Source organism: Vigna unguiculata, chromosome 5, assembly GCF_037176805.1.
Source record: "Vigna unguiculata cultivar grain cowpea cultivar isolate G323 ecotype 2 chromosome 5, ASM3717680v1, whole genome shotgun sequence".
In the NCBI taxonomy this organism is placed as follows: domain Eukaryota; kingdom Viridiplantae; phylum Streptophyta; class Magnoliopsida; order Fabales; family Fabaceae; genus Vigna; species Vigna unguiculata.
In genome coordinates, this window is record NC_140796.1 from 45,680,903 (window position 1) to 45,696,755 (window position 15,853).

Sequence of the window (15,853 nt, forward strand, 5' to 3'; positions counted from 1 at the left end):
AGGTACCAGGGTTGCCTTCCAGTAGAGAGGTAGAGTTCTCTATTGATCTAGTCCCAGGAATAGGCCCTGTCTCGATGGCCCCGTATCGCATGGCTCCGGCAGAGTTGGTAGAGCTCAAGAAACAAATAGAAGATCTAATGGAGAAACAGTTCATCCAACCCAGCACTTCGCCTTGGGGAGCACCAGTGTTGTTGGTAAAGAAGAAGGACGGGAGTTCACGTCTGTGTGTGGACTACAGGCAGCTGAACAAGGTGACTATCAAGAACAAGTATCCACTCCCGAGGATTGATGACTTGATGGATCAGTTGCATGGGTCATCAGTGTTCTCGAAGATAGATCTGTGATCGGGTTATCATCAGATTTTGGTAAAGGCTGATGATGTATAGAAGACAGCCTTCAGGTCGAGGTATGGCCACTATGAGTACGTGGTTATGCCGTTTGGTGTGACCAACGCTCCAACAGTGTTCATGGACTACATGAACAGGATCTTCCGCCCTTTCCTAGATAAGTTTGTCGTAGTCTTCATAGACGACATCCTTATCTATTCCAGGACTCAGGAAGAACATACAGAACACCTGAGGTTGGTGCTTGGTGTTTTGAGAGAGAAGCAGCTGTATGCCAAGTTGTCCAAGTGTGAGTTCTGGATGGACGAAGTTCAGTTTTTGGGGCATGTGATATCCGCCTGGGGAATTGCAGTGGACCCAGCAAAGGTCGTTGCAGTGGTAAAGTGGGAAAGTCCTAAATCAGTCACAGAGATCAGGAGCTTTGTGGGGTTAGCGGGCTACTATAGGAGATTCATAGAGGGATTCTCCAAGATAGTGGCGCCTCTAACTTTGCTTACTCAGAAGGACCAACCTTTCACTTGGATGGATAAATGTGAGGAGAGCTTCCAAGAGCTAAAGAGGAGATTGACGAGTGCTCCTATATTGGTAAATCCGGATGTGGGGAAACCGTTTGAGGTCTACTGCGACGCGTCTCATCTGGGACTTGGCTGCGTCTTGATGCAAGAAAAGAAGGCAGTGGCGTATGCTTCACGACAGCTTAAGGTACATGAGCGTAACTATCCCACTCATGACCTGGAATTGGCGGCCATAGTTTTTGCCTTGAAGATCTGGAGGCACTATTTGTATGGTGCTCAGTTTCGGGTGTTCAGCGACCACAAGAGTTTAAAGTACTTGTTTGACCAGAAGGAGCTGAACATGAGGCAGAGGAGGTGGATGGAATTCCTAAAGGATTATGACTTCGAACTTCTATATCATCCGGGGAAGGCAAATGTGGTGGCAGATGCTCTGAGTAGAAAGATGGTACATACAGCACATCTCATGATAAAAGAGGTAGAGCTACTAGAGAAGTTCAGAGACATGAGGATACAGGTGGAGTTGGGGTCCGAGTCCATTAGGTGTAGTACCCTTACTATATCGAGTGACTTCTTGGACTCAGAGAGAGGCAGTTATTGGATGTCAGCCTGAACAGAGTTAGAGAACAGATTGGGTCAGATGAGGCTAGAGATTTTGCTCTGGGTGATGATGGTATACTGCGGTTTTAGGGTAGGGTATGCGTACCTGATGATGCGGAGGTGAGGAAGTTAATCCTTGAGGAAGGACACAAGAGTCGTCTTAACTTGCATCCTGGCATGACTAAGATGTACCAGGACCTCAAGGAAACTTTCTGGTGGCAGGGGATGAAGAAGGATGTGGCACAGTTTGTATCCGCCTGTCTGACTTGTCAGAAGGCGAAGGTGGAGCACCAGAGACCCGGGGGAATCCTACAGCCTTTAGAGATACCGGTGTGGAAATGGGACAACATCTCCATGGACTTTGTGACTCATCTTCCACGGACTTTTAGAGGACATGACACCATCTGGGTGATAGTGGATCGGTTGACCAAGAGTGCACACTTTTTGGCGATGAACTCGAGGATGTCCATGGCCAAGTTGGCCCAGCTGTACGTCAAAGAGGTTGTGAGATTGCATGGGGTACCTTCGAGCATAGTCTCCGACAGAGACCCACGGTTTACATCCAGGTTTTGGCAAACCTTACAGGAGGCTTTGGGAACCAAGTTAACTATGAGCTCAGCTTATCACCCTCAGACCGATGGCCAGTCTGAGAGGACGATCCAGTCGTTAGAAGATTTGTTGAGAACCTGCATATTGGATCATTTGGGTGCTTGGGACGAGGTATTGCCTTTGATAGAGTTCACCTACAACAATAGCTTTCATGCGAGCATTAGCATGGCGCCATACGAGGCACTTTATGGCAGGAGGTGTAGGACTCCTCTCTGTTGGTATCAGGACGGAGAGGCAGTGTTGTTTGGACCCGAGTTGTTAAAGCAGACCACCGAGAAGGTGAGGATGGTGAGAAATAGGATGTTGGCTTCTCAGAGTAGGCAGAAGGCCTATGCAGATCGTAGGAGGAGGCCTTTGGAGTTTGCGGCGGGAGATTATGTATTCTTGAGGGTGACCCGAACCACGGGCGTGGGGAGGGCTCTCCGCTCAAGGAAGCTTTCACCCAAGTTCCTTGGCCCATATCAGATCACGAGGAGGATCGGACCGGTGGCCTATGAGATAGCTTTACCCCCGCAGTTGGCAAACCTTCATCCAGTGTTTCATGTGTTGCAACTGAGGAAGTATGTATTCGATCCAGCCCACGTGTTGGAAGCTGAGGATATACAGATCAAGGAGGATCTCACAGTGGAAGTACCACCCATAGCTCTGGAGGATAACAAGGTTGAGGAACGTCGTGGGAAGACCATTAGTCTTGTTAAGGTGATCTGGGATCGGAGGACGGGTGACTCGACTTGGGAGTTAGAGGAGGACATGAGAAAATCACATCCACATCTGTTTACCTGGTGAGTCTTTATTTTCGAGGTCAAAAATTTTCTTATTGGGGAGAATGTAAGGCCCCCTTTTTATTTTCTGCCCTAAAAGTTAGTGGGCTGCCCTTGTAAGTGGGCCTAAGGCCGGCCCAACAGATAAAGTCTTAGAGTCTGCCCTAAACTCTTCACTTCTTGGCATTTCAGAGAATCGTTATCCTTGCGTTAGAGCCGCAGCCGTCTTCTACCTCTGCTAGGGTTTCGACGTTCTTTCGATTCACGTTCCATCTTGGCCATTGTTCTGCTCACGTAAGTACTCTTTCACCTTATCGCCTCTGTCTAGTGTAGTTTCGTAGTCACAGTGGGAAACTCTATAATGACTCGTTTAGCTTGTTGTTCCAGTTTGCGAGTTGGGTTCTAGAGCTGCTGTGCTCCCTGTTTCAGTGTAGAAGTCCCGTGCAAACCCATTTCCAGGTAAGGGAAGCTAGGACCCTTCAGTTTGTTTGGTACGAGTTTGCTATTTTATGTGGTTGGTGATCTCCTTGTGTTTGCCTGTTGATATGGATGTATGATACGGTGGGATTGTTGCTTGTGGTACGTATTTGCGTCTGTTGCAGGTGAAAACAGTGGCGGGCACTGATAAACTCGCCCAAGCGAGCTAGTCTCGCCTAGGCAAGATTAATAGAGGCTCGCCTAAGCCTTTTTCTCCACGAATGGTCGCCCAGGCGACCCGCTGTGGCATTTGAGCGAGCAGGCAACTCGCCCAGGCGAGAGGGATCTCGCCTAAGCGAGATCCCTCGTTGCTCATGCTCTTGTTCTTGTGCCCTCGCATAGGCGGAGGGGGTGGCTCGCCTGAGCGAGACCCCTCAACCTGAGCGAGGTGCTGGGCGAGACCGTGCTGCGATTGGATGTCTATATGTTCTTGAATGATCTGTTTTGGTTGAGTATGATTGTATGATGAGTGATATGTATATAATGGAACATGAGGTATGTTTGGCATGATTCATGAATTGCGTATGACGGGTTGGGTATGATATTGGCATGTGAAATGAATGAGTGGTTTGGAACTAAAGGAACACGTGATTAATATGAGATGAGGCCCTAGATTCATGGGGTGGTGATGATCAGAGGTATGGATTCGAAATATGATGCGTATGAGGAATTAATCTTAGGGGTTGGTATGGAAATGTAAATATGATTTTATGTTCGTTTATTGCTGAGCTATGAATGTTGGTCCGTGTCAGCGTATAAATTCCTTGGGGTCTCTAAGTGAGACCTCTGGGGTCGCGCTTCAGTGGGTCAGCTCGGATCGTGCCAAAGATCGAAGCAACCCGGCCCAGGTCGGGCCAAAGGTCGAGTTGGATCGATCCAGTTCGAGCCAGGCCAAAGGTCGAGTCGGGCCAACCTAAGCCGGAGGCTGAACCGACATGACTTGGGCTGATGGTCGAGTAGGGCCGAAGGTCAAGTAGGGGCAGTCTTGCTACAGGTCGAGTCAGGTCGGGTTGGGCCAAAGTCGAGTCAATCCGCCCGTGCTGAAGGCTAAGTCGAGTCTTAGGTCGACTTGAACCAAAAGTCAAGTGCACCAAATTGAAGATCGGGCTAAGTTAAGATAGATTCAAAGGTAGAGTTGAGTTCGAAAAGAAATTAAATTGTTTTATCCAAACAAGAAAATTGAAATTTAAAATATTTCAATTACTTCATCCAAACTAGTTATTTAAGAAATGAAGAAAATTCCATTGCAAGTAATTCAATTACTAGGTATTTCAATTTCTTGGAATTGTTGAAATTTCTCATCCAGATATAAGGTAATTGATTTTTTTTAAAATGCATCGACCTTTCTACGAATATATACTTAAAATCCTTTTCACATGATATTGAAAATGTGAAAAGCAAATAAAACAAGCATAAACAAGTTAAAGTACTCAAAAAAAATGTGTATCCAAAAATCAAGATATTGGATTATTAACATTTGGAATGTCAAGGAGATCTTGACTATTTATAAGATGAGGAAGCTTTTTAATTAACTTTATATCTAACCTTTTCTCAACTCATAATAGTGACTTGGATATATATTTAAATTTATTTGGCATTTGCTAATAGATAGGAAATTGAGGTGTTTTTTTTGAATGAACATTCCCTTTTACATCCTTTGTTAATGATTTCACTCTAAAAAATTTTCAATTTTTTTAAAAAATAGGTGTAGATGGAAATAAAAGACCATACTATAAGCTTATTTAAGAAAACCAATTGATAGTAAGAACTTATTAATGGCAAAAAAAGAATTAGAAAAGGAAAAAGGCACAATGTTACGTGGAGATCATTGACAAGGCTGAACTCTTAAGAATCATAAAGTCCATACTCAAGATCAAATGGAAACCCAAAATCTTATTTGGGAACGAAGGGAATAGACAAAATGTTTAGTTATCATTTAAAATGAAAGAAGTTCTCTGTTAGGGTTCTTTCCTAAACCATTTTGATCTTCTCAAGAATTTTCTATATCTTATGAAATCTTCAAGGTTTATCAAACCTCATTGCTTGTAGCCCCTATTTTTTGTCTCTTTGTCTAAGTGCAGTTCTACAGGTTAGAATTTATACTTTCCAACTCTACAAGTTACAGGCTCAACTAAGGCCCTATCTTAAATCCTTTTAATCATTGCCCTGGTGGTTGGTCTCTTGACTAGAGGTTTTCCATAGGTTGTTAATGCTTTATCATACAAGTATGCTTTATTATCTACTCTTGAAAATAAATTTCTTAGCTTTGAGTGCATTAAGGAATTATATGAACATGATGATGATTTCTCTCATATTTATCATATATGTTCTCATATTGCATCTAAGGAATATTTTAAACATGATTGGTATTTGATTACGGAGAAGTGACTATGCATTCCCAATGGTCTAATTAGGAGAATTTTTGTTAAAGAGGCACATGAAGTAGGATTAATGGGTTATTTTGAGGTGCACAAGACATATGAAATCTTGCATGAACATTTTATTGGCCTCATATGAAACATGATGTGCATACATTTTGTGATAATTATATTTGCACGAAAGCTAAATCTAAAGTTGTGCCACGTGGTTTGTACACTCCATTACACATTCTAGGACATCCTTGGATTGATATTTCTATGGACTTTGCTTTAGGTTTGCCTCAGTCCAAGGGAGGAAAATATTTGATTTTGTGGTGGTTGATAGATTTTCTAAGATGACTCATTTTATAACTTGCAACAAATTAGATGATGCATGTCATGTTGCTGACTTATTTTTCAAAGAAGTGGTAAGCTTGCATGACTTTCCTAAAACTATTGTAAGTGATCGAGATTCTAAATTTCTGACCAACTTCTAAAATAATTTGTACGGGTAAGATTGAAACTAAATTGTTGTTTTCACCCTTAGACAAATGGACAAACTGAGGTGGTGATCAATAAAACACTTTCTACTTTTCTTAGAGCTCTAATTAAGAAAAATCTTAGAACATGGAAAGTTTTTATGACATGTTAAATTTGCTTACAATAGGGTTTTACATAATACTACTCAATTGTGACAATTTGAAATTGTTTGTTTTTAATTGTTTAACTCCTCTGAATTTGTTACCATTACTTAACATTTAACAATATAAGGACCAACATGAACAAGATAAATAAAATTATGTCCAAAATTTAAATGAGAAATTTCAGGCCTAAACTGAGAATAAAATGGAAAGGTGTGCAAAATATGCAAACAAAGGAAGGAAAAAAGGTCACATTTAAACTAGGTGACTGGGTATGGTGCATTTCAGAAAAGAACGGTTCACATCACAAAGAAAATCTAAGCTTATGGCAAGAGAGGATTACCCTTTTCAATAATAATGCCTATAAACTAGATTTGTCGGGTGGGTATGGTGTAAGTAATACTTTTAATGTGCTTTATCTTTGTTCTTTTCACGTAGGTGATGATTGATCGAATTTGAGAACAAAACCCTTTGAAGAAAGGAGGATGATGTGGACATCATTGACAAGGCTAAAGCTCTTAACATACATGAAGTTCATACTCAAGATCAAATAGAAATCCAAGACCCAATACAAGACTTAAGAGGGTCTATGACAAGAGGAAGAACTAAATTGGCCCACGAAACTTTACAAAAGATGGTGATTAATCTAATGGAGTGCAAAAACATGATGTGGCCAAACATGTTGAAGCCCACATGAGGGAGAAGTTGCTCACATGTATTGTTTGTTTGGAATGAAAATAGAAGATCCAAATTTTAGACTCTAAATAAAAGACCTGGAAGACTTATTTATGTTGTTTCTTTTCTTCAGTAGAAAAAAAGTATAAATTATTTGGGAATGAAGGGAATAGACAAAATATTGTCATCATTTGAAGTGAAAGAAGTTTTCTCATAGAATTTTTCCTTTAACCATTTTGATTTTATCAAGAATTTTTTATATCTTGTGACGATTTTTAAAGTTTATAAAACTTCATTTTTTACGGGAATTATTTTTATGTTTTTTTTTTCTAAATGCAATTCTCCAAGCCATTATTTATAGTTTGCAACTCTACAAGTTTAAGGGACAACCATTAATAGTCTCATTCTTTATATCTCATTTTTTTATCATATTTGTTCATATAATTTCATCGATATTATGAGTTATATTCAAATCTTAGATCAAAATTTATTGAGATTAAGAATAATCTCATCACAATACTAAACATTGAATACATGTCACGCAAAAAGAGATATATATATATATATATATATATATATATATATATATATATATATATATATATATATATATATATATATATATATATATATATATATATATATATATATATATATATATATATATATATATAAATGTTACTAACCAAATGTTGTGATATTTTGGGATTGTCGATACCCATTAATGAGCATGTGCTTTTCTTCGCATGATTGCTCATAAAAACTACAATTAAAAGACATTTTTTATAATATTTATTCATAAATTCAAAGATTTTTTGTGCACTTGGTCAGGTAAAATTCTTATATTCAAACATATTGAATAATATAACTAAAACAAAATCGTTTAATAATAAAAAAAAAACTAATTGCAATTGTAAAAAGCCAACCTCATGAAACAAACTTGTTCATCCTTATAAAGGAGAACTAACTATATATAATACTTATTCAACTTCCAAGATACTCATATAAGCGTAGCATTAATTACTATTATCATGGTGATCAAAACCCAATCTAGTATTCTAGACCTAACAATAAGATCATTCATGGAGGCACAAAACAATAATACACACACAATTAGTTTAGAAAATATATACACTAAATTCTTTTTACTCATATTATTATTATTATAAAATTCTTATTGACTTGAATGTAGAAAGTTTTCAACATGTAAACTTTCATTCAATATTTGAAGTTGATGACTAGAACATTGAAGGAGTTCATTAGCTTAAAAAAGTATTTACTTTTTTTCAAAACTTATCCAACAATACTCGATCTTTAATCCCAAATCTTTAATCATTTATTTAATTAATACGTAGATATTTATTGATTTATTTGTTAACCAGCAGAGGTAATTGGTCTTGTGAATTCGAATATGATTGATTATGTGATCCTATCCTAGTCTAAAATATTAAATAAATAAAGAAAGAAAAGAAAAGAAATGAGAGAGAAAACGACAATAATTACAGGTATATGAAACCGTGCAGAGTGACATTCGCATGAGAGTTTATGTAATCCTCAAATATTCGATTCCTTTAAATTACAACTATATAATAAAAACATGATGCTGAAATTTTAAGTTACGATTACAGGACCAGTTTCACCCTTTCTATTCTCTGCAACTTGCCATGGACCACTTTTAAAACGGACCACCTCAACTTCACCATGCAAAATTCAGTTCCCTTTATTATTTTCATTTTTCTCACAATTAATTTAAGAGAACAAAAGAAAAAAAAAATCAACAAAGTGTCGGATATATTCCATTAAAAATATAATCAATTTATAAAATATAACTGGAAATAACTTGATTTTACGAAAATAAGTTAAATTTAAATTTACTTTTTATTGAAAATATCGGAGTCTATCTCAATAAAACTTTTTGGTCTTATTTTATCACTCATTAAATAGAAAAAAATTGTATTTAAACTTTTTTTGAAATGGTGTGAGATCACATAATGATAAGGTCCTTTGTGGGCATTCAATAATGTCAATTCAATACTTTATAAATATATCAATACAAGTAGATAAAGATCAAATAGGAGAAACAAAAAAAAAAGGACGTAGTAAGTAACAAATTGATGTTATGCATGTGTACATCTCCATCATTAAATATATATACTATCAACCAAGTTTTAACAAATTTGCGTCCTTTTTATTTGACATTACACCTTCAAAAAAAAAAAAGACATCTCTTTCCTTCTTACACTCTGTGACATGTATGTTACATCATAAAATGAACATTATTTAAAAAATATTTTAATTATTGTGAAATATCATATGTTATTTTATTGGGTTAAATATGTTTTTGATCCTTCAAGTTTTAGTGAATTTTGAAATTAGTTCCTCTTTGAAACTTTATAACAATTTAGTCCTTCATCTTTAGAAATGTGTGAATTTAGTTTTTCTTACCAAATTTTGTTAAGTTTATTTGATATTTTAAACGCATTTTATGATAATATTTGAGTTAACATTGAAACGAAAATGTGTGAAACGGTGTAAACAATTCAAATACTATCATGGAATGCTTTTGAACCATCAGATAAACTTAACAAAATTTGGTTAAAATGACTAAATTCACGCATTTTTTAAGATGAAAGACTAAATTGGTCAAAAATTTTGAAGAAAAACTAATTCCAAATTTCACTGAAACTTAGGGAACCAAAAACATATTTAACACTACTTTATTAGATAACACACACAACATATAGGAATTGAATCTTGAAAAACAAAATTATTAGAATTATGATTTCTACGATTTGTATAGAACTAAAGAGAATATAAATATATGAACTAAAGAGAGAAAAAGTCAAAATATGTAAGACCAAATATATTAATTCCATAAGTGTTTCTTTGTCATACTATAGTATCTTTCAATGGAGGGACACCAAATCCAAGTGAGTGATTTGAAAGAGTGATATAAGAAGATAAGAAAAAAAGGTTAGAAAAACTTACATACTTTTGAGGCCATAGATCCTAACCTAGAACACATTTAACATTAGAGAATGTACGAAAAGAGAAGAACACAATGAATGAAGAAAATTTAGGTTCCCTTGGTTTAGAAGTTAAAGATGACTAAAATATACGAAAAAGAAATCTTGAAAGTTACTCCACATGATGAAAATTGGTGATAAGGAAATGATCACAGCCTCAACGGTTGAAACATATATCAACAATTTACATGACTGGGAAAATGACACGCACTGTCTCAGTTGCTTTCTATTTTATATTAATGTTAATTGTTGTCTAATACTTTGGATGTTTTAAATGTCATATAGCTCCCATTGAATTGTCATGTATCATTAAAGATTAATGGTCCAATTTGCTTCATTTCAATTTCCCACTTTATCATCACGCACATTGTTATTCTATTCTATGGTCTCCCTTTCATCTTTATTTATCGTCTTCACCAAATATAATAATTCTCCATTATACTATTTGTTTCACTCAAATTATTGTTAAAAGCATTTTTCCTCTCCAACTATTCCCGTGTTTTCATGTTTTACTGGCAAGCTTTTGTAAGAAAATAATTTAAAAAATATTCATGAGTGTTAATCCTAAAACACTATATCTAACCAAAAGATTTAAGAAAATAAGTTAGTGGTATTTTTGTTACATATATATTATCTATCGTTATTTCTACTTAATATGACATATAACTTAACATAAAATATTAGAATCTATCATTATAAGTACTTGATATTAATTATAAATTAATACATTTATTTTTCCAACAGAAAACAAAATTTGTTAAGAAAAAAATATCAAACCTAATTCAATTTTACAAAATCATTTTGTAAAATAAAATTTACATTCACTTATATATTTTAAATTTCACTTATATATTTTAAATTGATCATATTTTAAATTGATCATATTTTTAATCGATATTAGACATACAGTAAAATTAAATATAATTTTAAAAAAGTAATAAAAAGTTGTTTCGGTAAAAAAGGTGATACCTAAAGTTGAGTCTATAAACTTTCTCCTATCTCCTGAGTAATTTAAACGTCGTTGTATAAAATGGATTATACAAACAAAATATAAAACAATTGTATACGATTAATTTTTCTAATATAAGCGGTTAATCAGTACACTTAAGCAGTTCTTAAAAAATTAAAATATTTAGCTTTTATTAATAAAATGTGTTTGAAGTATCTGTATACAAAACAAAACATTAATGTTACATTGCTTACGCAACTTTACAATTCATCATTCATAATGTTATAATGTATAAAATATAAAATCACAACTACTCCGTAGAGTATTTTGTCTGTTTGTAACCAAAGCATGTTGTATAAAAAAATAAAATACATATCTGTATCTTGTTCGTTTTGAAAATAGACACGTTTCACGAATCTTTGTCATTTTGTAATCAAATTAAGCAGTTATAATACTACTGAACCTAAACATTAGGTATTCGTTAAGTCTTCAATTATTTCTAAAGCCCTCTAAATATACTAGTGTGTTATCTTTTTTAAATAGTTTTTTATTTATTTTATAGATTGTTTTATAATTAAAAAAATAGTTAAGTTTAAAAAAGTTTCAAACTGGAAAAAATAGTTCAATTAAAAAACGGTAAAATTGCTAAAATAATTATTTTAATTTAAAACAATTATTTGAAAGATAAATTTGGAAAATATATATAGACACCATAGAAGTTAATCCCTCTATATAAGTATATATTAAAGAAGTAAATTATTATTGTTGTTGTTATTATTGTAATTATAAAATTAAAAATAAATATTTTATATAAATTTATTTTATTTATTTCATAGGATTTTTTATAACTAAAAAACAGTTAAACTAAAACAAATATTTAAATTTAAAGAAATAGTAAAATAATCATTTTAATTTAAAAAATATATATCTAAAGGATAAATTTGAAAAAAAAATTATGGACTTGTTGGTATTTTAATATTTTAAAAATGATTAGTGAAAGCAATATCATAAGAAGCCATAACACTAGTGATTTGGCCTAGATATTTAAACTCATACTAATAATTACTTTCTGTTTATCGCTTTTTACTTTTTTTATACTAACTTGATGTTTAGTGTACTGTAATAAACTATTAATATAATAAACACTTAATTTCAGAGTAAAAAACATTAAAGGATTCTTATTGTTATTAAAAGTGTAAGCCCCATTTTCAGTTTTATGTGTTGGGCCTGGCCTCTTCATAGGTTCAAGGCCAGCCCTACAGTAGGAACCCAATACCCCACTCAGCCTTCTCATTATCTCTTGTTCCCTTTTCAGAAACAGTCTAAGAAAACAGGAGCTCTGCTAGGGCGCCCGATCTCCTCCCGCCTCCAAGCTAGCAAACTCATTTTGTACCTCCTGGTAAGTCAAGCTATAGAGTTTTCGTCCATTTCTTCACCCTTTTTCGCTGTTGAGCACGTTGGTCAAGTTAGGGTTAAGATTTCTAACGTCGTTTTGTTTGGATCTTCATGTTTCAACTCTACTCGAGTTCCTGGAACTGTAATACCCCCTTAGTTAGGGTCTGCTTGCTTTTAGTACTTAAACAGAGGTAAGGGAAGCTATATTTTGAGTTTTTAAGAACCATTTCTGCATGCTTTTGGTCTATACCATGAATTTATGCGTGATTGATGTTTTGGATGGTATGAACTGGCTTGTTTGCGTTTTGGTATGTTGTTTTTGAGTTGTATCTCTGCTGCATGCGCGTAACAGTAGATGAGTACTGTTATTCTCGCCTAAGCGAGCTCGTCTCGCCTAGGCGAGAATAGTTGAGACTTGCCCAGGTTCTGTTCGAGCATCTCGCCTAGGCGGAGGGCTCTTGTTTTGAGCGACACGCTGTCTCTCTCAAGCGAGGGTGACTCTCCCAAGCGAGTTCTCGAAGGAGAACCTGGTGTACTTCGCGTCCTTGTTCAGGTGAAGGATTTGTTCTTGAGCGAAGGGCGATCTCGCCCAGGCGAGCTAGTCTCGCCCAAGCGAGATGCTCGTTGGGTGCCACTGTTACAGGTCTCGCCTAGGCGAGAAGGCCTAGCCTAAGCGAGAGAGTTGCAGTGGCTTAAGCGAGGATTTCTAGCCTAGGCGAGAATAGCGCAAATTTATATGTTATATTTCTATTTCCCTTGAGTATGGTTATTTATCTCAAACGTGCATGATTTCAGTGTGTTTGTATGAGTTGTATAAGTTGTGTACACTGAAAGTTGTATGTTAGCATGAGTAATATGTGGAATTCTATTTGGTTGGTTGAGAACATGCATGAGAATTAAATGTTGAGATGATAAGTGGTGGTTGTGGCATGAGAGACATGAAAACTGTATGTGATAGGCGTAATTCAATGAGTCTCGTGGGGAGACTTCATAGTGGCGTGTAGTGTATATATTAAGATATGGATTCAAGTAAGGATCGCATCCCGAAACTCTAAAGGGTCAGTGAGTCTCAGGTAGAGCAATCTGACCCAAGTGGTGAGAGTGGCGGAAGGCCTTAGTCTTTGGCAGGGTAATGGCCTTAGATGCTTGAAGGTTAACCTTGTGCGTGGTAGGGTGAAACCCATTGGCAATGGCTCTGCAGAGCAGTAGAGGCCACCACGAATGCAAGCGTGCAGTGAATCCGATCTTAGTATATGTATCCGGATAATTGAGTCATAGTGTCCAGTGTGTTGGCTACAATTAGATTCTCTGTGCTTACTGTGCTGCATGATTGAACTGTTTAAATATTCGTATGCTATACCCCGATAAAATTTATATTACATTAGCTTACCCTTGCATTTTGTTATGTTTCTGTTACGTTTTCTCTTTCGCGATGATCACCCTTGGTGGGAGCAGATGGAGGAAATTCTGGGAGTAGGCCTGGTGGTAGCAGTGGTGCAGCTTAGGGGACCTATTTGCGTGCCTCTCAGGAGTATTCTATGGCCCTAGTGCCCATTGTAATTTCTCGCTCTAGGAGTTCTTTTGTTTATCTGTGAATCTTGTTGTTTCTGTTTTGGCTATGGCATGGTTATATGCCTAGAAACCCTTGCAAGTACATTCTTGGATGACTGTAACAGTTGGGTTCCTTATGTATGTTGTTCCAAATCTGACTGCTCTTTATTATGACTGTGTGATGTTTTATTTAGTAGATTTTATCTATTCAAATAGGATGTTACATTTTTATGGTATTAGAGCCTTCGTTCCTATGTGTCTGTGGGCTATGTGTTTGCTTAGCTTTCGTTGTGTCTTTCTTGTCGTGTTTAGATGAGTTTCCAGTCTAACCGAGTTCTGATGGTTCTTTCTGTGTGTCTAGTGTTATGGCACCCCCGCGTATAGCTCCTCCTCCAACACTTCAGGGCGATGGGCAAGATCTGGCTAGGGCAATCGAGGCAATGGCTGCTGCTTTGACCTAACAAAGCAATGCCATGTTGCAGCAACACGAGGCGACGATGTAGCGCCAGGAAGCCTCTCTTGAGCAACAGAACTTTATGATGCAGCAGATGGATGCTGCTAGGCAGGCTGCTGAGGATGCATAGAGGCAGCACGTGGATGCTCTACGTCAGTTAGGGGAGAATGCTGCTGGTGCTCAGATGTATGGTCCTCATCCCCAACCTTCACCCCTTGAATGGAGTTTGGAAGACTTCTTGAAGCACCACCCCGCCAAGTTTGATGGCAAGACGAGTCCCGATCAGGCGGACCAGTGGATGAAGGATATGGAGCGCATCTTTGATGCCAAGAGGTGCCCCGATGAAAGCAAGCTTGCTTTCACTATCTACATGCTCACAGGAGAGGCTGAGCATTGGTGGGCCAGCATGAGGCTAGTGATGGAAGAGAAGCATGAGGATATCACATGGGAAGCCTTCAGGAGGAGGTTTCTTTCAGAGTATTTCCCTGATAGCGTGAGGTACGCTAAGGAGGTAGAGTTCCTCCAGCTGACACAGGGGAACAAATCAGTAGCAGAGTACGCCGAGAGATTCAAGCATCTGGGGCGTTTCTACACCATCCCGCTCGATGAGGGTTGGCGCTGCAGGAAGTTTGAGAATGGTCTCAGAGGAGACATCCGCTTGATGGTGGCCCCGCTGTCCATCAAGGACTTTGCAACCTTAGTGGAAAAGGCCAAGGTCATGGAGCGTATGAAGGTAGAGGTGGAAGCCCAACAGCAGCCACAACAGAGAGTTAGCGGACCATCTGGGTCCAAGCCACGAGTTGAAGAGAAGAGGAAGCCATATGCTAGACCTTACCCACAGCCACAGGGGTCTAGAGGTTTTTCTTCCCCGCCCAGCAGGATCCAGTGCTATCATTGCGGAGGGCCGCATGGGAAGAATTTTTGCCCGCAGCTATCATGTTTCCGTAGGTGCAACCATTGTGGCAGGGATGGCCACTTTGGTAGAGATTGTCCCACCCTGAGGAGGACTGTGGCACGACCCTCACCACAGACTCCGAGCCAGACGTCTGGTCAGACTCAGCAGAGGAGAGGAGGTAGCAGGCCTTAGGCTACAGGCAGAGTTTTTACGATGACCGGGTCAGAGGCGGCAAGTTCAGGTAACCTTGTGATTGGTTGTTGTGTGATATCCGGCAAGTCTTGTTGCGTGCTTTTTGATTCTGGAGCGACAGACTCATTTGTGTTAGAGTCTTGCGTACGGGAGTTAGGTCTGTCAGTGTGTGAGCTACCGTTTGACCTCATGGTATCTACCCTGGCATTTGGGTTGGTTAGGACTTCTTTGGTGTGTGCTAGATGTCCAGTTGAGATAAAGGGACGAGTATACAAAGTCAGTCTCATATGCCTCCCTCTGTAAGGGCTAGATGTGATCTTGGGAATGGATTGGCTCTCTGCCAATCATGTTCTCATAGACTGTCGGGAGAAAAAGCTGTTGTTCTCCAACTTAGAGGAGCCTGAGTTGTTGTCTT

The 15,853-nt window shown here is 37.5% G+C and overlaps 1 protein-coding gene across 1 annotated transcript; it reads left to right on the forward strand.

Annotated features, from left to right (window-relative positions):
• Nucleotides 1–14,535: 14,535 nt before the first annotated feature.
• LOC114184693 (uncharacterized) lies at nucleotides 14,536–15,438 on the forward strand. Its single transcript, XM_028072008.1, has one exon. The coding sequence runs from the start codon at nucleotides 14,536–14,538 to the stop codon at nucleotides 15,436–15,438; it is 903 nt and encodes a 300-aa protein (XP_027927809.1).
• The last annotated feature ends 415 nt before the right edge of the window (nucleotides 15,439–15,853 follow it).

Bases quoted from the DNA above. Each gene is read 5' to 3' on its own strand.
- LOC114184693 (XM_028072008.1), top strand. From the start codon at position 14,536: ATGTATGGTCCTCATCCCCAACCTTCACCCCTTGAATGGAGTTTGGAA.